This window comes from Aspergillus foveolatus, assembly GCF_047715535.1.
Source record: "Aspergillus foveolatus strain CBS 279.81 unplaced genomic scaffold BDW70scaffold_149, whole genome shotgun sequence".
In the NCBI taxonomy this organism is placed as follows: domain Eukaryota; kingdom Fungi; phylum Ascomycota; class Eurotiomycetes; order Eurotiales; family Aspergillaceae; genus Aspergillus; species Aspergillus foveolatus.
The window spans coordinates 1-25281 of NW_027396213.1; the positions used below are offsets into that span (position 1 = coordinate 1).

The 25281-nt window shown below is 51.6% G+C and overlaps 6 protein-coding genes across 6 annotated transcripts; 3 read left to right on the forward strand and 3 right to left on the reverse strand.

Annotated features, from left to right (window-relative positions):
* Positions 1-2229: 2229 nt before the first annotated feature.
* On the forward strand, positions 2230-3243 carry BDW70DRAFT_164845 (RTA1 domain-containing protein; the record flags this gene model as incomplete). The annotated part of the gene is made up of 1 exon (XM_073741575.1): positions 2230-3243. The coding sequence occupies one exon, from the start codon at positions 2230-2232 to the stop codon at positions 3241-3243; it is 1014 nt and encodes a 337-aa protein (XP_073590870.1).
* A 2618-nt stretch (positions 3244-5861) lies between these two features.
* Positions 5862-6495, reverse strand: BDW70DRAFT_145474 (uncharacterized protein). Its single transcript, XM_073738429.1, has one exon. It carries the CDS (start codon positions 6420-6422, stop codon positions 6249-6251), a length of 174 nt encoding a protein of 57 aa, XP_073590871.1. The 5' UTR covers positions 6423-6495; the 3' UTR covers positions 5862-6248.
* A 237-nt stretch (positions 6496-6732) lies between these two features.
* On the forward strand, positions 6733-7315 carry BDW70DRAFT_164847 (uncharacterized protein; the record flags this gene model as incomplete). Its single annotated transcript, XM_073741576.1, has 2 exons — positions 6733-7086; positions 7121-7315. The coding sequence occupies 2 exons, from the start codon at positions 6733-6735 to the stop codon at positions 7313-7315; spliced, it is 549 nt and encodes a 182-aa protein (XP_073590872.1).
* Positions 7316-13389: 6074 nt separating this feature from the next.
* Positions 13390-17199, reverse strand: BDW70DRAFT_145476 (KR domain-containing protein). The gene has a single exon (XM_073738430.1). It carries the CDS (start codon positions 16981-16983, stop codon positions 14137-14139), a length of 2847 nt encoding a protein of 948 aa, XP_073590873.1. The 5' UTR covers positions 16984-17199; the 3' UTR covers positions 13390-14136.
* A 181-nt stretch (positions 17200-17380) lies between these two features.
* On the reverse strand, positions 17381-19147 carry BDW70DRAFT_145477 (uncharacterized protein). Its single transcript, XM_073738431.1, has 2 exons — positions 18506-19147; positions 17381-18404 (listed from the first exon to the last, which is right to left on the reverse strand). Exons 1-2 carry the CDS (start codon positions 19030-19032, stop codon positions 18383-18385), a joined length of 549 nt encoding a protein of 182 aa, XP_073590874.1. The 5' UTR covers positions 19033-19147; the 3' UTR covers positions 17381-18382.
* A 4196-nt stretch (positions 19148-23343) lies between these two features.
* On the forward strand, positions 23344-23916 carry BDW70DRAFT_164849 (lipocalin-like domain-containing protein; the record flags this gene model as incomplete). Its single annotated transcript, XM_073741577.1, has 2 exons — positions 23344-23778; positions 23860-23916. The coding sequence occupies 2 exons, from the start codon at positions 23344-23346 to the stop codon at positions 23914-23916; spliced, it is 492 nt and encodes a 163-aa protein (XP_073590875.1).
* Positions 23917-25281: the final 1365 nt, after the last annotated feature.

A 25281-nucleotide genomic window follows, 5' to 3' on the forward strand; every position in this document is an offset into this window, starting at 1 on the left:
GAGAATGCAATTATCTGTCTTTGCATGCCTCCTCATACATCTCACCTTCTTCAGCCTCTTGATGTGGGTGTTTTCGGACCACTTAAACGTGCGTACGGAAAGTTGGTTGAAGGCCTGATGGTGGCTGGAAATAACCATATTGACAAACAGGATTTCCTACACCTATACCCTACAGCACGTGCGCAAGTCTTTACTACAAGCAATATTTGCAGCGGCTTTGCAGGAGCTGGTCTTAAACCACTTGATCAAGACCGGGCTCTTGAGAAAATTACTTTCCAACTTCGTACGCCAACACCACCACTTCTTGTTGAAGGTTCAACATCATCTGCTTTTCAAACACCACAGAACCCTCGTCAGCTTGACCATAAGGTCCACAGCATACAAAGAAGTATCCAAAAGAGAAACCTCTCTAGCAGTCCGGTATCTCATATCCAACATCTTGAAAAGTGTGCACAGATGGCCATGAAGACAAACCTTCTTCTTCTTCTCGATGCTAGACTGCACAAATATATATCGGCGCTATCTGGTGCAAGACAGCCCACTATCTGCAATATTTCCCTATCTCACATCCAATTATTGGCAGATCTAATGCGCGCTTGCAAAACTTTTGCGAGTAAACCGACGCATGCTGGGAGGGAGCACACTGGCATACAGGATCAAAAGCTCAGGGTCCTAGTCGCCTCAAAATGCCAGAGTCTCCGATCCACCCAATTCAGCCAAACTATACGCTTTGGCCCGTATTTTCAAATCATGTCCGTTGACCGAATCACTCAGGCCGAAACCAGTCTCGCCTAATCGACGTATATCCGTAACGCAGAGAGGCCGATCATCCTGACAGCAGTCCGACACCTGCCCACGCCAGGGTTTTTGAAGCCCTAGTTTCATGCGCGTTCACGATCAGAGAGGGAGGCTAATGAATTGAAATGCACCCCAGGGACTCCAGGTGGATTGGTTCACCATCTATGTTATAAATTCAGGACTATTTTGCTTCGTCTAGACAGTTAATCGATGTCTCGCTATAAAGGCTTCACCGGCGGGTATATTGTCCGGCTTCCAAGACTAGTCTTCAGTACAGGACTGAGGGCAATAAACTGTCTCAAAGACATTCCTTACGGTCAGTCGTCTTTGTACCTTTTTGGCGCAGCACTCAGGCCTATACTAGCGCATTGGGAGATCTGCCCGTAACAGATGGAATGGTAATAAGGGAGTGTAAGCTTGATAAGAGTGTATAGAGAGTAGAACCTACTAGCAGGGGTAAACTTGAACTAAGTTTCTAATTCTTAGACATCAGCTCCCCCAGGTATATCACCTGCTAGGTATATATACTTTTTTTTTTAGCCCGACTGCTCAACGGCGGAAAGCAAAATCACGTGATGGGGCATGCCCTGAGAGTTGCCGCACGACTGACATGGTCATGATGACGACGGCATATCGCCGAACCCCCACCCAAAATATCTCCTAAAAGCGTCCGTCGAACAGAACAGTGATCTTCACAACTTAAATCCCGCGGCGAACTAGGTCCAGTCAGCCTAAAGGATACGAGCTTGCCTGCGGCGCAGAAACAAACGCAGCACGGACACGGACACGGACATGGCAACACGCGGACTCGGACACGGACACGGTGTTAAGCATTCGTTTGTGAGTCCAACGGTGCATGCCATGAGGACCTAAACCATAGTATCGTCTCGGATCGGCGACGGCAGCGATATGATTGGGTGAATTGTAAAGCAGACCACAATAATAGACGCCGCATCGTACAAGATACAATACAGGAATTGAAGGTGCTCTTTCGTTAGCAAGCACTGCCTCCCTTGGCCCAGGCAGATGCCATAAAGGCCACTGGGGGCAGTTCGTCGATCTGCATCCTAGTGGTGACATTTAGATTAGTGGCTGCTCTCCGAGTCCGCCAAGTATGGTCATTAGTGGGGTCTTGAAGCAAAAGAGACCTGATCCCTTGGGTGAGGAAGACTTATTATTCACTGGCATGGTGCCAGTTTCCATCGCTGGATTTTCTTTCTCGAGGAGCAAGAGAGCTGGAAAACATTTAAGGGTTCCTTGATCCCATCAAACATCGGCTCATCTTACGCCCTTGCACGCTACAACAACAATTCGGCGATTTACAAACATATCCAGCCGCCGCCTCCTCTGACCTCCCAAATGAATATCGTTCTCTCCGGCCATTTCACTTGGATATAAGCGTTCATGCTCACCCCAATCTTAACCGCCAAAATGATGACCGGAATGCCAACCAACGAGACCCTCCTCCAAAACACCGAACTCTGCACCCTCGAAACCTGCCCGCTCTCCTTGGGCATGGTGCAATACCTGCCATTACTATGGTGCCAAATCCTCTTCATGGCCATCTTTGGCGCAGCTATAATCCCGCAGCTCGGTTTCGGAGTCCGCTACAAGACGTGGACGTTCATGGTCGCCATGGTTCTCGGTCTGATCGGTGAAGTTGTGGGCTATGGCGGGCGCATTATGCTCAACAGGAACCCCTTCAAATTGGACGGTTTCTTGATGTACCTCGTCTCGCTGACAATTTCGCCTGCCTTCTTCACGGCTGCCATCTACCTCACCTTGAGTCGAATCGTGGTCGCGTACGGCGAGAAGATTTCTTATTTCAAGCCGCGGACCTATACCATCACCTTCATCACCTTTGATATCATCGCGCTTATCCTGCAGGCCGCCGGCGGTGCGATGGCATCCACTGCTGAGCCCGGCGACAGGGAGGCGACCGACCTCGGAGTCAATGTTATGATCGCTGGCCTTGCATGGCAGGTCATTTCCCTCGCGATCTTCTCAGTCATGGGCACATACTTCTACCTTCGCGTCCGCAAGGCCGCAAGCATAGACTTTAACCCGGACTTTGCCGCCCTCCGCTCCACTTGTTACTTCAAGGCCTCGCTCTGGGGATTCGGAGTCGCGACACTTGTCATCTTTGTCCGCTCTGTCTATCGCTGCGCCGAACTGCGCGAGGGCTTTGACGGCGAACTCGCCAACGACGAAGTCACATTCATGATTCTTGAGGCGGCGATGATTGGGATCGCGGTGATTGCGCTGACTGTCTTCCACCCCGGTGCCGTCTGGAAGGGACAGTGGAACGAGGCTGTTTGGTCGACGAGGGGCAAGGGCGAGCAGAGGTATCGCAAAGCTTCGTCTATGGATTCGAGTATCTCGCTCCACCCGGTTCAGATGCAGCAACCGAGTATGTCTTACGAGCCTTACAACCCTCAGGCTTAGATAGGCGGGTACGGTGCTTTTGTATGGTGCGCGCCTAGCTGAGATTTTGGCTATTTGTAATTTCCTTGTTTTCTGAGAAATGCGATATCGGATGACTATTCAGCGATGGTAACCGGCTTCCACGCAAACGCAAAGATCCTCTTCCTTTGTAGGTCTTTACTCAATCGTAGGGAATTGCTGCAACGAGGTAGCTTTAGATCAAGTTTGTCAGGGAAAAAAAAGGCATCAATAGCAGGACCCAGTGCAAAGTGTTAGAATGCAAGGCTAGCCATCATACCAGCTAGTCTTCAGCCGCAGTGAACTTGCGACAGGGCATATGAGCTAATATCTCCTCACCAAGAAGACGATCTGGTCATTTATTCCCCGACGAAATGCGATGGGCCTATTTCGTGCAGGGTGCCGTCGCACCAGAAGCCTCATGGCGGGCTCGTTGAGCGCACAGAAGAACAATGTCCGACGTCAGAGACAGACACTAATGACACACTCTCAAGCCAGAAGAAAATACCAACGCGCCTCCATTGCTTCTCCACCGATTGGCAGCAAGTTCCGAGCCGATGGGCAGAGATGAAACGTCAGGAAGATGACGTTTTTGTGATTGCTGTGTGGGCGAAGTTTTTGCGTAATGGGTGCATGATGCGGAGGCAGTACGGACACTAGGGTGTCCCCGACACAGGGATATACACTGAAAGGAAGGGTAGGGTGTTACCGTCAAGGAATTTGGATTGACGGCGTCATTGTGGCCGATGAGTACCGTGTTCTTGCTGTTGTCCGGGGAGGCGGCCTGAACGCGGTGTCGTCCTCGAATGCCCCCTCTATCGGATTCTAACGGCAGCGCCGAGCGGATTATATTGTGCCCAAAGGGCGCCAAACGCACCGTGTGAGATTGAAGACGAGATATACAGTCATGCTAGAGTCCGCAATGGCCAGAAGCGGGACAAGCTTGTGAAAGCAATCGAGGGTCGGCGAGTCTATTCCCATTTCATAATATTGCGTACGACTAAGAAGATCAAAGGTCTATAGTCTGTTTGAGTTTCAATCATTATTCATAGGTCAAACGAAGGTCTACACAGGCCCAAAGCACTTCATGCGCTAACAAAAAATGGTCGCTCCTCACTGGGAAATCAACGCTCCCACTTGGGTCCTCCCAAGCTGTTCAGCAAGGCTCCGGAAACAATAGCCTTTGCCAGCTTTCCTCGTCGGCAACCTGCGGCTTGTTGTAGCCGAGTTGATGCAGGAAGCATTATCCAACCCGGGCACACGGCCTGGCGGGCAGTCAATCACTGCTGTTATCTTAGGGCCATGTACGTCACCACTTGATGGCGACGAACTAGAGAGGGAGCCGGCAAAGCCCTCCAATACATAAAGTCATACCGACTGTACCGATGCCGGAGATTCAAGTGGGATTTTCGAGGCCGGTGAGAACATGTGCGAAGAGGACGCAGATGGGAAGACGTGTATGGTTTCGGATTTTCACCTTGATTGACTTGCTAAGGTCAATCCTTGCTATTATTTAGGCTTCAGCCCACTAATTAGTCCTTCGCACATGGTAATACACTCTATCCTTTTGGAAGTTTTATTCCGCCTATCAAAAGTCGCAGCGGTCGTTTTGTGGTAGAGCTACTACCTCCTCTACCTCAAATAACCAGTACACAGCACAGGGCGAGAGATACCAAAGAGACCATACAGTAACCTATTCCGAAATTTGCGTAAACAACCTTGCGTGGACGATAATCAAGAGAAGAAAAAAAAAAAAACCAACTCATACAACCCTCCCCTTCTCCCTCCGCACCGTCCCTCTCAAATACTCCACATCAACGGGCTGACAGATATCCATTCCCAACTCTCTCAACGCTGCCCTCGTCTTCGCATTCCCAAGGCCGAACATCAAATGCCCTACCTCAAAGTACTATCTCAGCACCGCCCACCGCACCGGCGCGTCAGGCGCGGTGTCAATCGCCTGCACCGACTCGATGCACTCCGCAAAGGGGAGACAGCGTCCTGGTCGACCAGCCTCGCCGGTGATGTCCTCCATCAGATCTGGAAGGCTCTCAATAGGGAGCGGGGATGGGTTGGAAAGGTGGTAGTAGATTGCACCTCTCTCCTCTCCCGTCGGGTTTCGCGACGGTCAACCATTGAAAGCGCCTTCATGCTATTCGTGATATAATCCACCGGCACGAAATCAACAACAAACGGCCGCTCGCTTGCCGTCAGCTGCGGGATCGCCTTGGCGTGCAGCATACCCAGGATCATCGTCCTGATAAGGTCCTCCCGGGGCTCGGGGACGTCCGTCGCCGTGTGTGCAGTTGCAGCGGACGCGCGGTAAATGAAGACGTTGAACCACCGTTCCCCGGCGTTCTCCAGGACAATTTCGGACGCCCAGCGCGCCTTCAAGTAGCCGAGGCGGTGACCGATTCAGGTGTGAAGTGGCGGGCGTTGACCTCGTTTGCTATGATGGATGGTGATGATGCCGTCGTGGTGGATGTGGATGTCTCCCACGTCTCGAGATGCGGGACAGCCCAGGTAGAGAGGTGGTGGATGTGTGTATTGAAGCGGCCGAGGCTCGCAAGGCGGACGATATTGTGCGCGGAGTTGACGTTTGCCTCGCGAAGGGCATCGTACGAGCGAAGCAGCGAGATGTACCCCCAAGGTGGTAGATGCCCTGGATGTTGCGGGCGAGGCGGAGGAAGTCGGTTGGCGAGAGGCCGAAACGGTGAGAGGTGAGGGTGCCCTGGAGGAAGATGAGGCGGCGCTCGAGACCCTCGCGCGGCGGGGCGAGAGCGGAGAGCTGGTAGGTATCGGTGCCCTTGTAAATGTCGTTTATTTCAAGCTGCTTATGGGAGCCCACGACGTAGACCTCGTCGAGGGCTGGGTCTTGCATGAGTGTGGCGAGCATGGTGGACGCCAATGTGGGAGTCCGCGCCCGTCAAGAGGATTAACGTGATCTAAGACGGGAAGATGTCGACCTTTGACGGTTTGAGGTCGTCGTCCAGCTTCGTTTCGGCGTCCTAGTCGATTCTTGCGCTGGCGGAGTGCTGGGTTAGAGATACAGGGGCAGATGTTATGGGGCCTGTGCCCGTCATCATCAGCTGGGCAATGCCCCTCAGGGTGTGCTGCTTGAACATCGCATTGAAAGGCAGTGGCATCTTGAGGGCGCGCTTGAGACGGGCTTGTAGGCGCATCGGCAGGAGACTGTGGTCGCCCAGTGCGAAGAAGCTGTCGTCCGGACCAACCGGTCGTATTTCTGGGGGAGCTTCAAGACCTGGCGGAACCGATGTGTGACGGCTTCAAGGGTGGCCTCGTCTGTCATAGCTCCATTCCCCTGGTGTGGGTGAACTGGAGCTTCTGCAACGGGATACGTGATGTCAAGGGGCATTTCAGCAACTGCTGAAGATCTACCTTGCCTCCGAATGGAGAGGTTGTCTATGCACTGGTACGCACTGCGGAGCATGCACGGATTAAGATGCATGACTGCCAGCTGGTTGAGTCAGAATGCAAAAGCTGACCGCCTATCAACTGGGAGAGACAGTCAGGGCACGACAAAGGCAATCGACTGACGCTCGTCCGTGTTGCTTTCCTGCCCATCAAGTGCCACCTGTCGGCAATAATCGCCAGATCAACAACACCACCGGCCTCGGGATCCATATTCGCCTTCGTGAAGATCCGATGCTCAACCCTGCCGTGATGAACACGGAACCCTCACAGCTTCACTTGTTTATCGCCCGCAATGCGACCGTGGAACTAGAGGTTTTCCCCAGAAAGCGGCCCTTGTCGCCCGTGCAGAACATGCGTCCCCAACCACTGGCGTGGTCCTCTTCACCGCAAAAAGGGTCAGCCAGGAAGGCGGTTTGTTGACCTCTGGCCGGTTGATGTATTCAAGCTCGACCTGGGCTCCGCCACCGACGATCTCCCCGACGACTCTGCGTGGCAGAGGCCTTGCGTTGGCGTCGAGAATGTAGTGGCGCATGTTGGCCATCGGGTACCTGATTGGGATATTGACGTTGTCTCCCAGAGATACTCGACTTCCTGGATGGTCGTCTGCACGACAAGCTCGCTTGGACTCCAGGTATTGTAGGCCTTTGCGGGTGTGTCGAGTTCGTAAAAGGCCCTCGCCACATGGACGGGCAGTTTTTCACCGGCAAAATACGCGACTCAGTAATTGGAGATCTGAAGATGGGTGCTGGCGCTCTCCATCAGCAGAGCGAACTGGGTGGGCGTGGAGCAGGTGACTGAAACCTGGGATGCCTCCATGTACTTTGCAAGCGCGACAGGGTCCTTGTGGATCTCGGCGCTGGCGACGCGCACGCGAGCTCCTGCGGTTAGGGCTGAAAAGATCTGCACAATTGAGAGGTCAAAAGAGATGGAAGACTGGTGGAGGAAGCGGTCGCTGGGAGTGAATCCGTAGTCATGGTGCAGCGTGCTGAGCATCTGCTGCGTGTTGGAATAGCTCAGGACCACGCCTTTCAAGGTGCCGGTGCTTCCCTGCTATAGTTAGCACAAAGGCTGGTCCTGACAAGGACCAGGAGACCTAATGATTTGTAGATAGTGTAGAAAGGAGATTCATTAGTGATGGGAACAAGGCCGTCGACGATCGCTCCTGAACGAGGAATTTTCTCGAGAACCAACACAGGGATAGAGGAAAGCGCACGGGCATGCTCTTGAAGCTTCTTCTGTGCCAGAAGGACATTGGCGCCCGAGTCTGCTACCATAAAAGCCAGACGCTCTATTGCAAAATCCGGATCGAGGGTGACGAACCCGCACCCGGCGAATAAACACCCAGCATCGCTGCAATTGCCATGGGGCTGTTTCGACAGAATGCTTACGTTGCATCCAGGCTCGACCCCTGAGTTTAAACTGCCTGGAGGACATCAGTAGCCTTTGCAATGAGAGCCGAATAGGTGAGGCTGCCGTCACGGTCATCCGAACTATCCATTGCCACCTGATCGGCATACTGGCGAGCAATGGCCAGGATCCGCTTAGGAACTGATTCGCCCTCCCAGGTGTTAGGGACGACGTCCAAATTGAACAGATTGCGCTTCAAAAAATGCAGTTCCTTAGCGCCGACCATGCTCACTTCCTAAACAGGCTGGCGATGATCCTTGATACTGCTACCTAGGAACTCGACAAAGTTCTCTAGGAAGCAATCCATATCCTCCTCTCCGTAAATGGAATACTCAAGACGAAGTTCGAGTCCCACCGCCGGATCCTCGAGCACCTCGAGTTGCAGTTCACTCGCGCTCGGGATATCCTCGCCCGCCACCTCGATGACGTCAAAATCCCGGCGGAAAGCACGGGGAACGTGCCGTGGTCTGGTATTTCAGAACGACCTGGCCGAGGGGGAAGTGCGCGGACGACCTTTCAACGCCGACGGCATCGACGATGGCATCGAAGGGCAGCTGGGAGTGTGCAGGCGCGTTCATGATTAGGTTCTTGGTCTGACGCAGGGCTGCTTCGAAACTACCTGAGTGATCAACCTGGCTTCTGATACGGACGAGGTTGGCCAAAAAACCGAGCGTATTGTTTACAGCGGGGATCGGACGGTCCCCGTCGACCAGGTGGATGAGGAGGTCCTCCCCCTCGGTGTATCTGTGCAAGAAAGCGCGCAGGGCAGCCATAAGGAACCGGGCGGCGGTGAGGACCAGGCGGGAACAGATGCGCTTCATGCGCTGGAGAAGGCTCTTCTTCAAGGCGGTTCGGTGGACCTTTCGCTGGCCGTCGTTGGCCTCTGGCCAGGTTGCCTTTGTAAACGGGAGGAGGCGCATGGGTCCTGCAGGGAGCGTTTCGCAAACTGACTTCCAGAACTCCCGACTGGGGTGCATCTCGGAGGATCGGAGAAGGGCGTTATGCCAGATACTGAAGTCCGCATTGTTGACGGCGGGTCGAGCGACGGAGGCCAGGGGTCTATCGCTGCGCAACGCCTGGTACATGTTGATAACTTGCTCGATGATGGATCGGCTGCTTCCGCTGTCGATGCAGATGTGGTGGTGGATCAAGACGAGGGCATATCGCTCGCCGTGAAGCTTGATGAGCGCGGTCCTCTTCACCTCGCCCGATTCGATATCCAGCGGCTGGTCTTGCAGGGTCTTCGGGCATTCGTTTAGGGCTGCCTCTAGGGCCGAGGACTGGGAAAAGTCCACTTCGGGCAGTTCAGTCGCGGTGTTTCCCAGAATCTCCTGCTAGGAGAATTCGTCGCCTTCAAAGTAGGCAGTGCCCGATAACCGGCTGTATAAAATCACAACCTGGATTCGCAATCCCTTATCGAGGTTTGCCACTTCCAGATCAAAGTGGTATGAGAAGATTGGTCCTGATACCGGTATCTATCTCTTGAAAATCGTTGCGCGATTCGATTACGATGTCAGTTCGCCCTTCCTTCAGTATCGAGAATCTCGCGCAGTAGACGAACATCGACCCATGTAACCAGTAGAGCATGTAAACAGGAGCACTGAAGGAGACAATGTATGTGAGCCTATTCAGACGGTGCTGGAACAGCACAGGGATGATATCAAAAATAAAACCCAATCATTTCTAGTCCCCCGTATAGCGGGGGCAAATGTTCGTTGGCGACAGCAATTTGCATATTAGAGAAGACATAGGGAGAAGTTAATCAACACTCCCAATCGGTCACAGCCGGACTCGACTTCAGGGAAGGTAGTTCCGGTCGAGCATTATGTACGATTCGATGTCCTAAAGGGCTCGCCTGAGCCCCTGGGCGCTCCTGCCCCAACTATCGCCACTGCCACTCATCTTAATATCCAGCAACTGGCGGTCGAGCACGACCGTACTGACATCACTGTCTCCGAGTATGCGCTCTCGATGTGGAGGCCAGGAAAAGAGATCGTAGACTTTCGTCCGGCCCCAAACCTATCGGCAGTCGAAAAGTTTCTCGAGTGACCTTACTGCTTCAGGGTGTGTCCGCGAGGACTATAAGTACCAAAAGCATGGAGTGAGACGCGCACAAGTGAAGTGATCTGCTATATGAGTTAAGCACTAATGCACGCAAGAGCTGACCTTTTTCATGATTTGCGACCATGTCTTTACACATATGGAAAATGCGCTCACGCATATCAATTGCATGACAGCCGTCTGGACTGGATCCAGCATGAGGAATCTGCTCATCGACGGGTGTTTCGGTGCCTAGAGCATAAAGATAGGATCTTCTTTACACCAGAAGAGAACCGAGAGCATCTAAAGAATGGACACCGCGCTTTTAGCGATAAGGAATCAGATGCAGTTGTCAGCTTTGTCAGTGCATCGGCTACCACTGTTCCCACAGACTGCGCCCAATATGCTCCTTATCATTGTCTACCGCTACTGAATTACACAGCTACCTCGCCCTGCATCTGGAGCGTGTCCCCATTTTTCGCTACCCCGATCTGTTGATGTAGAAGGTAATGATGAGGGCTACTCGGGAAAAGCAATTGCTGTGTTTAATGGCTTGAGGGACGATTCTTCGATCACAGCAATGACGTCCTGGACAAAGATCGGGCAGACTGGGAGTCACCGGATGGACCACACTTCTGAGCAGGACCGGAGGCAGACTCGCGAAGGGACGTTGAAGAGCAGAACGATCGCGAATCTTTCACCACCCCAGACGTATCCCGTTAACTGCATGGCGACTTTGGGCTATCTTCAGCTCTTAAGTTCGGGTCTTTAATTCTACGAATATGATTGCTGCTCTGTAGTGGTCTCAAGGAAACGCTGGCATCGTACAATGAAACGACCGAGCCCATACTGTTCAGCGTCACGAGCTTTGACGATGTACTTTCTGAGGGAGACGAAGCCAGGGAGATGTATGAGCGGAACGCATTAGTGACATTGGTCCAGCAGCCCAGTTATTTATGCAAGGCAAAGACTACTCCGCCCAAGGAGCTTTTTGGGGGATTCTGGTCGTCATAGACAATGGGTTCACTACACTATATGCAGGCCTAATAGCTATCTTCCGCGTAAGTTATTCGTGTTTCTGGATGATAGGCTAAGAATATGTACGTAACAAACCTACTTACAGATCGCAAAGCAAGACGCTGTCTACAGTGGAAGCATCCTCAAATCAATCCACAACATCGGTCACTTATGATCACTGCACCGGCTTCTCAATGTCTGCTTTCATTCCTTGGCAGTGAGAGCAACAGCTATTTATTCCTACATGATTGTAGCCCGGGTTCTGGCAGAAATGATATTCCTTCTGCATTGTCCCGTCAGGTTGAATGCTCAATTCTGGGTTCGAATCAGCAAACTGGGAGAACGGCTCTATGTTTTCTAATCAGAAGGAGGAGTATCAATACAATCTTAAGCAGATTTTTAACTGCGGCTGAGAAGTTCCGGATGTGCCTTGGTCTGGATAGCAGTGAACGTGGACTGGGCAGTGGTGACAATTATTTCATCAAGCAGGAGGTTGGATGAGACTCCGAATAACGGCAAGTTAAATGGTGTCAGGAAAATACCTCAGCAGAGCACGGATGCTAGCCACAATGCTGAACTGCAATGTCAGTTTTCCCCCAGAAAACCGGACCTTGAGTCAGAAGTATGGCGACTTAAGGAGTAACCGAATAACTGTCGATATCATAGACCTGGTGGTTAGATCTTTGCCCTGGAGTAGGCTTGGTACGTTAACCAGAGACTGTATATTTCCTCATGTTTGCCTCCATTAACCAACGGATAGCTCCTTAGTCGCATGCGGGTGCTTGCCGTGAATATTCCCGAACGAGGGGCCAGGAAGCGTACCCTGTCTGCCGGACAAACGCCTTGGTGTCCGCCAGCCTGGTCATGACACCCTCAATATCGACTGCAGGCAGACCGTTTTCGCTCCCCGCCAATGTGACATGTCTCTGCTTCGATAGTGATAGTCAGAGGTTAGGCGCATTGTAAAATGCTCCTGCTGGATAGGATGTTTGACCCCTCGTCCGCTGTCCAGGGCATCTACCATGATTGTGTCGAACGGAAGTACCAGTGCGAGCTCCACGTCTTCGGGTTTCATACAGCGGCCCAAATGCACGGCTACTGGATCAGTGGCAGCTTGAGCGGCTTTAACTACGCAGTGGATAAAGTCGGAGTCCTGGGAGTGCGTTAAAAGGCTCGGAAAGTGGCCCAGGGATTGCTGTGAAAGTGTGAAAACGAACACTGAGCCCCAAGCTGTTCCGCATTTTTTAGGGAGTACCTGCACGGTATCGAGGGACTGGACAAGTCCAATCTTCAGCAATTTGCCACTGTGCGTGCAGGGCTAGTGATGTCTTGGTCTTGCCTGGTCCACTTTCCCTTGATGGACTTGAGCCACAACATTCAGAGTCAACTTCTCGAAGAAAGGGTGTTCCGTGTAATACATTTGAATTTATTGACTCATGGAGTCCAGATTGGTACATTAGCCCAGGAGACGCCCTGAACGGTAGAATATGTTGAGGCTCCTTACACCGGGTAAGAGATGCCATAACACAATGCGCCTGCATGGGGTCTGCCACATCATCCTCGTGCGTTGTAATTACGCTCAGTTCCGGCACAGGAGCATGTTTTTTGCGCCGTGAGCTCGAAGTAGCGTGACCAGTGTCATGATGGCAATTGCGCCATATCTAGAGCGGACGTTGTCAGAGGCCTGGGAGGGGAAACCGCGAGGTTTGATGGATCTGCCAGGTCATGCATGTTCCACGGCTAGGGCAGACTGTCGTTAGAAAATGTTGTGGATACTTATGTATGCTCAAAGGGGAAAGGGCAGAAGGAAAAACTGTATCAACTACACCAACATAGCCTACTAAGGATGGGACGCCATATGACGATTGATTATCTATCTTGCTGACGATAGATCTCTCCTCTTGTTGCTCTCGATACATTTAGGGGCCAGATCCTCAGGGGTTTGAGAACGTGCCTAAGCCACGATGCTCACGCGGCGTAAGCCGGCATATACATGACATTTCCATATCAGAGGCCTATGCGACCGAACCAAGTCCAACATAGGTCGCCAATGCATTCCACACGCGTACACTGCGAGCTACGCGCTGCCTCCTTCGGACGATGCAGTCACTATTACCCCCATCCCCGCCGTACGGGCACGAAATCCTTTGACTTACATCAACCGTGTGTATGCCCGGTCCCTTGAACGAACAAAACACAAAAGGTGCAACATGGGGCTAGTTCGTCTAATCAGGAGATACAGTGACTCCTCGTTAAGCCGACATCACAATGTCATCCACGCCGACCAGCCGCAACTCGGCAAGAAGTACGTTGCATTGAGGGGACGTGTGGGTCGAGTGTGCATCCCCTGCAAGCGGCCGAAGGTCAAGTGTGGTGGCAAAATGTTTTGTCGCCGCTGCCACGAGAATGGGTGAAATGCTACTATGCTGCGTGTACTCGCCGTGGGGGTAATTCCAAGCTCTTGGTCAATGATGCACAGTGGACTGTCTGCGATCGATCATTGGGGGAAGATGCTTCATTGCTATCTGGGTAAAGCAGGAAGAAAGGAGGAAGTTAATGGCAACCATGTTATTCACGGGCAGCATGGAAGGTAGGGCCACCGCGCGCGACATGTCAGCAACAAAAACGCAGCAACACGTTGACGCGGCGACACGCATGGCGTAGCTGGTGGGTAGATCAGATTATCCCCCTCCCTTAACTTTACTGTAAAGGAAAGCGCCGGAAGAAGCAATCCTTTTTGTCTTGTGTTTTTAACAAGCACGATCCGCAGCAGCCAGCAACAGGATTCATTGGCAAGTGGTGGTGGGGCGGGAGACGGGCCGAGCCAGTCCGTGGATCTGGATCTGATCGGCGAACAAGGATGGAGAGAAGAGAGCGAAAGGTATGGCTGTTCGGAGTAGGGACTAGGAAGCCTTATGGACAAATTAATACCAGATTCAGGGAACTTGAACTTTGCAATTGGATATTCAACGATTTGAAACCCCCAAGATCAACATCTCAAACCAACACTCGGTAGTCCTGAATAACAGATAACAGGAAGGTGGTAAATTGACCGAAAAAGACCTCCATGTCTATCTGGCTGTACAGGAAAGAATCATATTCCAGTCGAAGTCGTAGGCCATTTTGCCCATCTTCAACCGCCTCAAGAGCAAGTTCTCCAGCGGTGGGCATATCTTCGACTACCAGGCCCTCGACGACGAAATGGTCCGTGCTGTAACGTGCCACTGCTCCGTTCAACTTGTAGTTGACAAATACTTGGCCAAGGGGGTGGTGCGAAGTAGTAGAACGATCGATGTTACAGGCATCGAGAATCATATCGAATGGGACTTGGCTATGAGCCAGCGCGTCCAGTGATATGTTCCTAGCCTCAGCGAGAAGGTCTTCGAAAGTGCGGCCCTCGCAAGCCGTGCGAAATCGAAACGGCACTATGTTGACGAAGAAGCCTATGACTCCATCTAAGTCAGGATGTGGACGATTACCATTCATGGTGAGGAGAATCCAATCTCGCTCGTGGGTATATCGATAAATAAAAGCTCGCAAGCACGCCACAAGAAAATGGAAAGGGGTAGCATCTCGGTTTGTGCAGATTCTCTTCATTCTCTTCAGCTTGGCCTGTGATATGAACTGCCTGAGAATTGTTCGACCGCGAAAGGCATTTGCCGGACGACCATTCGCTCGCGCAAAGGGAAGCAGCTTCCCATATCGAGGTGCATTACGCAGCTCCGCTCTCCACCATGCAATACTAGATTGAATGGGGGGCGTATGAAGCCTTTGGTTGTACCATAGGCTGAAATCCGAGTATGTCACGGAGGGGGATGGAACAGTCGAGAGGTCATCACCACGCGATAGCGCATTATAGATTGATATGAACTGGCTCATTGTAGCCTTTGTGCTGCCATTGTCAATACAGATGTGATGGAAAACGGTGATAAATGAAAAACGATCCTCGGCGAGCTTGAATAGTCCCATGGCGATATTCTCTCCTTGTTCGATGTCTAGCACTTGGAGACGCAGCAGCTGAACGCGAGCTTGCAGCACCCCCTCTGGCTGCATTTCTTGTGAGAGGTCATGGTAAGAAAACTCTGGTGCAACATTCTCTGAAAGCGCCTGCTCGGGGAAGTCAGGTCCGTCAAGGTACCGTGTGCGGAGACAATCGTTCCTCTTTGTTAGTTCCAGGACCGTCTTCTGCAGTATCTCAGGGTTCGGCTGACCGTTGAGTGACCAGAGGACGACGAGATTCAGGGCGCTTTTGTCATCTAGCGATTTGTGTGCGGACCACAAGTGCATTTGAAGCGGAGAGAGTGGAATCCTGTCAGGCCGGATGAACTTCTTAAGGCTATCTGATCCTTTCCCCTCATCGCGCGCATTTACTTCAGGGCCATAAATATCCTGTGAGCCGCTCGGAGGAGGGTTTGCTGCAGTATCGACTTGCCCGCCAGCATGAGGTTTGGTGTCATGAATTATTGGTATCGTTCCCACAACTTTTTCCACCAGCGCTTCGATAGACTTGGCCGCTAGGATATCAAACAAGGACACGTCCACTTTCACCGTTTTCAGGAACCAGGTTCGAAACTCCACGGCAATGATTGAATCAAGGCCGTAGCTCGATAGAGCGTTGCTGGAATGGATCGTGGATACAGGGACAAACAGGACATCAGCAACCTTTTCAGTAAATGCTGCTGTCAATATAGCTATTCGTTCCTCAACGCTACTCGTTCTCTGGATAGAGAGAGCGATGTTCTGCCTCGGGGCTGTAGGCGGGCTCTCGTGCCCTCCGTCCAAATGTGCGTAAAGGTTCCGCATGAGAGATTTGTTGGCCCAATATAGGTCTTTTCTTTGCAGGTTGAGCCCTGTAATAATCTGATGTTGTTGGACTCCGTCAGCTTCTTGAGTAGCATCGAATGTGCTGAAGATGCCTTCTTCAATTGCCCAGAATAACTCATCTTCGGTGATTGATTCGTAACCCATTCGTTCCATCACCTTTTCCAGTACAGCATTCTCCGCAATTACACCAACCTCACCAACAGCACTGATGTTAATTGTCGTACCGGGGAGACCTTGGGCTCGACGATGCCGCATGAGTGCGTCCAGGTAGCAATTGGCAGCACTGTAGTTGGCCTGGCCCTTAGAACCAATAACAGCTGCTATGGATGAGAAGGTCAGGAAGAAATCAAGCTCGCGATCATGCGTCGCTAGGTGAAGGTTATAAGTTCCGAAAACTTTTGGCTGTACTGCTGCGTGCCATTGTGTATGAGACATTGTTGCGAGCGGCGCATCGGCGAGAACCATAGCTGCTTGGATGATGCCCGCGAGAGTCTTACCAAGGGTGTTAATGCAGTGTTGAACCACTGCAAGGTCCGCCACATCTCCCTTGAAGACAGATACGTCGACATTCCTTTCTCGCAGCCAAGCAATGGTGGCTCTAGCTTCTTCTCGTTCGGCTCCGGACCGCGCCAGGAAGGCGAGGCGGCGGGCCCCCCGCTGAAACATCCACTCTGACAACCGCCGACCAATCCCACCCAGCCCTCCAACAATAAGGTATGTTTTTGCTGTGTTGAAGAGTAGTTTGTTTGTGTTGTACGTTGGCGGGAGGACGGGCACAATGTCATCCGCCCCTGGTACGAGAATCACTTTCCCCATGTTGGTCCCCATCTGCAACATGCGGAACGCCTTCTGCGCGTCAGAGAAAGCCACCTTGGTGATAGGATATGGAGGCTTGATTTTGCCTGTTGACACAAGACCAAAGCTCTCTCTGAGCAGACGTCCCAGAAGTGGCTTGTTGAGAATACCTATCAAATCAATATCCACGGCTGCGTACACGAGATTTTTGCGGAAGGGATCCATCTCCAACTTGAAATTCTCATGGATATCTCGCTTTCCGATCTCTATCAAGCGGCCGAAAGGGGCGACAATATTCCAAGTAGCGAGGAGAAGCGGCCCGGCAAGGCTGTTGAGCGCAACATCGCAGCCCCGGCCGCCCGTTGCCTTTAGCACACCTTGGACGAAGGAAGAAGGGTCACGCGAGGAGAAGATGGCATCATCTTTAAGCCCAAAACGTTCCTTCAAGAAGGTTCGCTTGCTGTCTGAGCCAACAGTGGCAAGTACTTTGGCCCCAATCATCTGCGCAAGTCCAACTGCAATTTGGCCGACTCCCCCTGCCGCCGAGTGAATCAGGCAATACTCCCCGGGCCGAAGTCGAGCCATATCAATAAGCGAGTAATATGCCGTAGAGCCAATAATACCCAGCGATGCGGCTGTAGCATAATCCATGTCGCCAATCCTGACACAGAGCACTGCTGGAGTGCGCACTATAACGCTGTGAGAACCTTGATTGGACACCAAGGCAAGCACTCGGTCCCCGGGTTTAAAGGCCTCTGGTGAGATCTGCCGGCCTATTCTTCGAATGATTCCTGCACACTCCGAGCCTAGGCGATGCTCATCAATCATTCCCAGCGCGACAGCAATGTCACGGAAGTTCATGGCCGATGCCTTGACTTCGATCTCAACAGCATCATCTGCCAACCCTTCATCACTCGAGAACCTGCTATCCTCTTCGAAGAACAAAGTGTCCAGAAGACCGGTTTTACCAACATTGAGAGTTAATCTGCGGTCCTGATACAGGGGCTCTAAGCGTACTTTCCTATTTCCGGGGCTTGGAAGCTTTGTATTCAGTGCATCATCTACCACCAGGCGAGGAATAGACAGCATCCCGTTTCTCAAGGACACTTCACCCTCATAGCCGTCGTCTGAGAGAACACGTATGATGGACTTGCTGACTCTACAGGTATCAGCGGCCGCGATCTCTGAAATATCAAGAGTGGTAAGTTTCAAGTCCGCGTTTTCGCTCTGCCCAACTCGTGCAAGGCCAATGATTATGGCCTGCGCGGGGTTCTCACTCTCGTGCGTAGCGCCGCAAGTAACCCAGACGATGCGCCCAGCCTTTCCAGACAGCAGTCCCTGGATTGCTTGATATTGCTCCTTTCCTTGTAATTCTGGGTCGAAAAAGAGGTCCTCGTCGAGGCTGACCAAGGAGACAATATGATTCTCTTTTGTTTGCCCCTCTACTACTGTTTCAATGCTCAGAGTGCGTGTAACAACCTTGCCGTCATAGTCGGATGCGAGTGCAGCAACAATTCTCTTTGTTCTTTCCGAAGGTCTACTTGAGACCAACACCGTCATTTGCGTCTGCGCCGTTGAGGGAGGGACAGGGGGTGAGTTTTGCCATATTCTGAATTTGCCACTCTCAGCCAACTTCACGAGACCAGGTATGTCAAACTCTTTCTCCTCAGAAACTACAAAGGCGTCATGCTTCAGAAATGGCTTGATATCACTGTCCGGCATGCTGCTGATTACAACGATATCGTAGGTCTCCTTCTTGGGGCCAGTGAAATCAATCAACGCGGGCCAACGGTCCTCCAGTCGGGCTCTGGCATCGGTCTCCGCGGTATATTGGTAGGGCGTGAGCTTCTCAAAGTTTCGCGCTGCGCCGTCCACACCACTCAAATAACGAAGGAGATCGTGCACGTGCGTAAGCGTTGGGGTGACATGCAGAATGTTGGCCGCGGGGTACTGGTGGACGTAGAGCTCCATGAGCGTGCTTATGTCATATGTGCTCAAATCCAGCTCAGCACCAACGAGATGGTCGAAAGCTGGTTTCCACCGAGTTCGGAAGTATAATGTACGCGCGGCGGCGGCCTGAGACTCGGCGTTACTTCCCAGAGCCGTGGCCTCGAAGCCGTCCAGGGAGACGAGGACATTGTTAGTCGCATCAGACTGAATGGAAAGCTTGCTCACTGCAAGTCTCTGGCCGCGGAGGGCAGCGTCGGATTTTACCCAATAATGCTGTGGTGCCATCTCGTGCTTTAAGCTCGCAAAGTGGCCAGAAATAACCATCGATCGCACGAAAGTTGGAACAAAGGGTTCATCAAGCGGCCTCCCCAGGAGGCTTTCTATGGCAGCAAAGATAGTATGGAAGGATGAATCGAGCAAGGTGGGGTGCAATATGCATTGATCTTGAGGTATTGAGATCACCTTTTCAGGCCGGAAGGTCAGATTGGCCACAGAGAACCCCGGGCCAGATTCCACATCCCCGGTTAGAAGCTGGAAGGTCTCTCCATAGTTCAGGCCAAGTTTTTGCAGCCGCTTGTAGTAACCACAAGATGGTCTGCGTTGATTTGTCATCTTTCGCGCTCTATCTACGAGACTGTCAACTGTTGTAGGTGTGCCTTCTTCCGCGCAAATGAGGCCATGGCAGTGCTCATTCGTTGAGTGGGCGTTGTCGAAGGAAAAGATGGTGAAGCGATACCATGAGCTCGATGACTGCTTTGCAGAGACAACTTCGGGTTGAAGCTCGAGCATGACTTCGGTCCCAGATTCTCCCTTTGCCAATGACAACGCCGATTGGAAGACGATCTCACGGAGAAGGATCTTCTTGTAGTTCGGAGTGCGAGTAGCAACCGCCTCCAGAGCCATGCATATGTATCCAGCTCCGGGAAAAATGACCTTCGAGTCTACGACGTGGTGCGAGAGCCAAGGCACCTCGTTCAGTCGCAGATAATTCCGCCACTGCAGTCGAGACTTCGGCGCTGTTGGTACCGGTGATCCTAGAATTGAATGGCGATATGGCCGGAGCCGAAATTCACGTTCCGGACGGGTTTCGTGCCAGAACCTAGTGTGGTGGTCCCATGCATAAGTTGGAATATTTTTCAGTCTTTTGCTGGTAGACATATTGCACACTACCCCATCTGAGTTGTACGAAAGTGTTGAATTGACAGCACGCAGATCCACCAAGCTTCCTGCTTGAAAGAGCTCGCCAGCCATGGACAGGAGACTCTCAAACGCGGGAACGCCCCTGGACAAGGAAGGAATATAGGGCACCTCGAACTTCATGGCCTTGAGGATCTGCCCAACCGGACCCTTCAGGGCAGGATGCGGGCCAATCTCGACGAAGATATCCACATCCTGTTCATCGTTGTCGTCCAGCAGGGTTTCGGTTACTGCCTCAGCGAACCGCACCACACCTGTCATGTTCCTCGCCCAGTACGAGGCACACATCGGCTCAGTGCTTGCATACCGCCCCGTTACACTTGAGACAAACTTACGTTGAGGGGGGAGGCTCTTAAATTCTGGAAGCTGGGAAAGCGCTTGTTCGAAAGCCGGCGCGAGAGGCAGCATGTGGTGCGAATGAAAGGCCTGCTCAACCTGAAGCCTTCGGGCAAATATCCCTCGTTCATCCAGTTTACCCTTGAGCTCAAGAACGGCGTCCTCATTGCCTGACAACGTGATATTTGAGGGGCTATTGATTGCCGCCAAATCAATCCGGCCCCTGTACTGCGCGATTTCAGACCTGCCTTCGCGCTCGTTCAACCCCACTGCTAACATTGCGCCGGCCACGGCCCCGCGGTCTGTCTCCAAGCCTCTAGACATACACATGCCGCGGTAATATGCACAGACAATGGCATTCTCAAAAGATAGCACGCCAGCAGCGTAGGCGGCAGCAATTTCGCCGGAGGAATGGCCCACCACCGCATGAGGTGAAATGCCCCAGGCCGATAGAACTTCAAGCAGAGCAAGCTGTAATGCTGTGCAGAGAGGCTGGGAGTACCTGCTCTGAGCCAGGCGCGATTCTTCTTGTGACTTGAGCAACTCGTCAATACAGTTCCAGTCCGGTCGATCAGGAAACGGAAGACTCTGTAAGATTTTGTCGCAGCGTGCCAGGGCTTGACGAAACAATGGCATTTGTTGGATGAGTTGCCGACCCATGTCGAATGACTGCGCGCCCTGTCCGGTGAATATAAAGCCAACTCTAGGTGTGTTGCCCGGCGACATCAGCCGTGTCCATTTACCGCTCAGCTGAGTGTCTTCGATAAGCTGCGCAGCCGAGTCCATGCGGTAGAGTAAGATATATGAACGGTAGCTGTGCAGTGATCTTTTCGTGTCGAAGGTATGGACCAGGTCTGGCAGGGTGATCTGGGGATTTTCCAAGAGGTATCTTGTGAGGCCTGTGCAAAGGTTTCCCGCTGCCCTTTCGTTGTGTGAACTTAGAGGAAGGAGATAAGGACGCTGATGATCTTGCGCGAGAGACAACCGGCCGTCACAGCCCTCGTTTGACATGGGGATGTAGTTCTCGAGGATGACATGCGCGTTGCTCCCGCCGTATCCAAAGGAATTGATGCTCGCTCGTCGACAAGGATCTTTCCAGTCCATGATCTCGGTTGGAACCTTCAGTTTAAGCTCCTCAAAAATAATGCTGGGATTTGGCACGCTGAAATGCATGTTAGGCATGATCTTCCCCGACTCAACCGTCAAGGTGGCCTTGATAATGCCAGCTAAGCCGGATGCACCCTCGAGATGTCCGAGGTTGGACTTCAGTGACCCAACAATCAGCGGCCTGTGTTTATCTCGACCGGGTGCAAAAACCGAGCCTATCGCTTTGGCCTCAATGGGGTCTCCCACTCTGGTGCCGGTGCCATGTGCCTAGGCTCGTCAGCCCTTATAAGCAGTTATACCATGTGAGATAACATAACATACCTCGAAATAATGTGTATCCAAAGGCGAAAGGCCAGCTTCCTTGTAGGTCTCCCGTATGAGACGTTCTTGCGCCTCGCCGTTAGGCACCGTCAAGCCATCCTTGAAGCCGTCATGGTTTGAGCCAGTGGCGCGGATGACGGCTCGAATAGGGTCGTTGGACAACTCCGCTTGACTGCGACGCCTGAGGACCACAGCACACACACCCTCTCCGCGAACGTATCCGCTTCCTGCAGCGTCGTAGGTTCGGCAGCGGCCGTCGCTGGACAACACGCCGAGCTCGGTCATGGTGATGAAAAGGGACGGATCAAAATGAAGTGCGGACCCAGCTATGATCGACATGTCGGACTCGCCGCGCTGGATGGACTGGTTCCCAAGATGGAAACAGACCAGCGACGACGAGCAGGCCGTGTCGATAGTCACACTGGGCCCGCTCAGATTGTAGAAGTATGAGATGCGGTTTGCCAAGATACTTCCTCCTGTGCCGATGGCCGTGTACTGGGGATAATCGAGCAAATCGGTCGCCAGTGACTTGTAGTCGCTGGAGAACGATCCGACGAAGACAGAAGTTTTCGTGCCTTTCATCTCGTCCAGTGTGACACCAGCTATTTATCGTTAAGACTCAACAAGTAACTAAGGTCTGTGTGAGCATGCAAACCTACCATCCTCCAGAGCTTCGTACACAACTTCCAACAGCAGCCTCTGCTGAGGATCCATCGCTTGTGCTTCCTTGCCTGAAACGCGGAAGAACTCATTATCAAAAAAACCGAGGTCCTGGTCGAGGAAGTAGCCATATCTGGCACTGGTCTAAGAGCTCTGGTTACAGTGAGGCCTATGTTGATTGAATGACGATGGATTACTCACGGTTCCCTTATTCGTACCTATGGGATGGTAGAAAGCATCAATGTTAAAGCGCTCTGCCGGCACCTTCCTCCGTAGGTCTCGCTGTTCAGCAAGGATGCGCCACAGCTGGCTAGGGCTTGTGGCACCAGGAACCCTACAAGCCATTCCAACAATAACGGTAGGATCATCTCTATCGGCACTCTCCGAATCCGTCGGTAACGTCAGGGGTGATTTCGGGCTTTCTGCTAGTTCGGAAGCAGAGGAGGAAGTGGGTAGCTCCATTTTGCTGAAAAGCATATTAGATGAGATGCTTTCTTTATGAAACAGAACTTTTCATTTCATCAAGGGATATTTATACCTCCTTAACGCAGCCACTACGCGTAGACTCCGCTCACATGTCACCCGGGATTGTGTAGACAGTGGTATTGTTTGCGGATCATGGCTGGCTGAAAACGAGCTTTTAGTTTCCCTCGCTTGGCCTTGGAAGTCTACCGTGATTCTGCTTCGACGTCCAGTCCTGCTTCTAGGTATTATCATCCTCTTCTCCACTTCACAATCCCAAGATGTTTGAGCGAGTCATTAGCTCAAACCCATGCGGTGATTGGTGCCAGCACTAAACAAGGACCATCTTGGCCTTACAGGTCCTCAGCTCGGTTCGCCAGCTGCTTAGACTTCGTTTGCTGGCGGGTAAATTCTCGGAAAAGTGGCGGAGCTGAGCTGGATCTGTTGGGCCGCAACTCCAACTCCGATATCACCTCGCTCTCGCCCTTCAAATGCGGCTCCCGCAGCCTCGACTTGAGAATTGCAAACATTCTGGATATAGAACTGAGAACCATGAGCTTCCCTACAGACCAGGTATATGGTGTGTGGAAACTTGTCGGCTACAGCCTCTACCGCGCGGATGATCCCTCCGGCAAAGCAATTCTCCAGCCTCTTGGCGAGTCCCCGCTTGGGCGGATTATATTCCTGCCTTCTGGATACATGAATGTCTACATGACTTCGCCCGGGAGAGCGGCAAACATCACGTCTCCGGGGTGGTACCTGGCTACTGAAGCTGAGCTGGCCTACTCCGCAAAGAATGTGACAATGTACTGTGGGCCCTTCAAGATCTATGAAGAAAACGGCGAGACGAGGATAAGCACTCACGTCGATGTCTCGCTTGATCCATCTTGGATTGGAAGCCACCAAGTTCGGCGGGTAGAGGGGACCTACGGTATGAACGAGAGGCCAATTCTGACATTGACTCCCCTTCAGGAATTCTCACTACCTGTAAGCATCCTCTCCTTTTGTCTTTCTGTTTTGCTTTCTTTTTCTATTTTATATCTATAGGAGCTCTGGTAACATCAACAGGATGGGACATCGACAATAGCACGTATTACCTGGGAAAAAGTGAACAACGCCACCTAACAGTGTCAATTATATTTGTCACAGGCTATGGCCTGGGTCTTGGTTATCGGCGATGCCCACAATCAATAGAACATTCTAGAATGCCGGACAGAACCTGATTGAAAGTTTAGGAGCATGTATTTAGAGGGAGAGAAAGGTCTATCTCCATACCTTCTTCCCCAAGCTTGTGGTACTCGTGAATACAGGACAGTCAGTTAAAAATGTAATGAATATGGCTAAGCGCTTGAGTTTGAGTAGTTGGTATCCAATATTGAGGGGCTATATAAGATGACACGTGTATCTATCATCTTTCTGTTCTCTAACTAAGTCCATGAGCTCGCTCTCTCAGTCAATGATCACTTAGTTCTCTCTATTCTGTGCCAACTTCATCTGACCACAGTGGATTTCACTACAGCGTATAGTAAATACGTAAGTCTAGGCAAAAGCTTGAGGTAGATATAGGATGTAGGGACGATGCACTTTTGTAAACTTTTGAACCTATGGCGAGCGACAAGATGTTGCATATAGCAATTGGGATACGAACATAGTGGAGTTGAATCAAAGGGCGGGGTGATCTTTATCAGGGTAATCATGGATGAGCTGCAGGGCTAACAGGAAAATGAGATCATACACAGCGGTTATGTCACTCATTGGTAAGAATGCAATACTGCATTTCTCGTCTGACGCCGCTATCTCTTCCCGCCAAAATACATGGGCAACCCTAACAGCATCAGCCCCACTGTTAAAGCAAGCTCGACCATCGCTGGCGCTACCCAGCCCTTGCGCTCCACCGGCGGGGAAACCCAATAGCTCATTGTAGAGCCGCAGCTATTCTTGATCGCCGTCGCCACAACTAGGCTGCGGCATAACCGCAACCGCGGCTACGAGACTGATAACCATCACCGCAATTGCGGTTATGGTCATGAGATTTGATAACCATCACCATCACCGCAAATTCGAGGTTAACCGCGGTGAAACCGCGGTTAACCTCACTGTGGCCGCACTAGCATAACTCTCGCTTAATTATCAGTTTTGAGCGCCCTGCATGGTAGTTATGAAGCTTACAAATACTCATTACCGTCCGTTTTAAACACACGTTCGAGTTTTTCCAATACAGACATCTTATTTTAAGACAATTACACTGTAAATATAGGAAATTAGAATGAAATATAAAAAGGCTCTATTAAAATAGATATATGCTTTCTTTGGAGTGTATTTACTAGATATAGCCATGTTCTTAAAACACAGGATGGTGAACATATCAAATATATATTTCACTTATATACTTTGCCTCCATTTTCTGGTAATATACTTCAGGCAAGGCTATAACCACTTAAAAAATTAATTAAGCTAAAGCTAACAGCATAGTACTATATAGTAGTATTA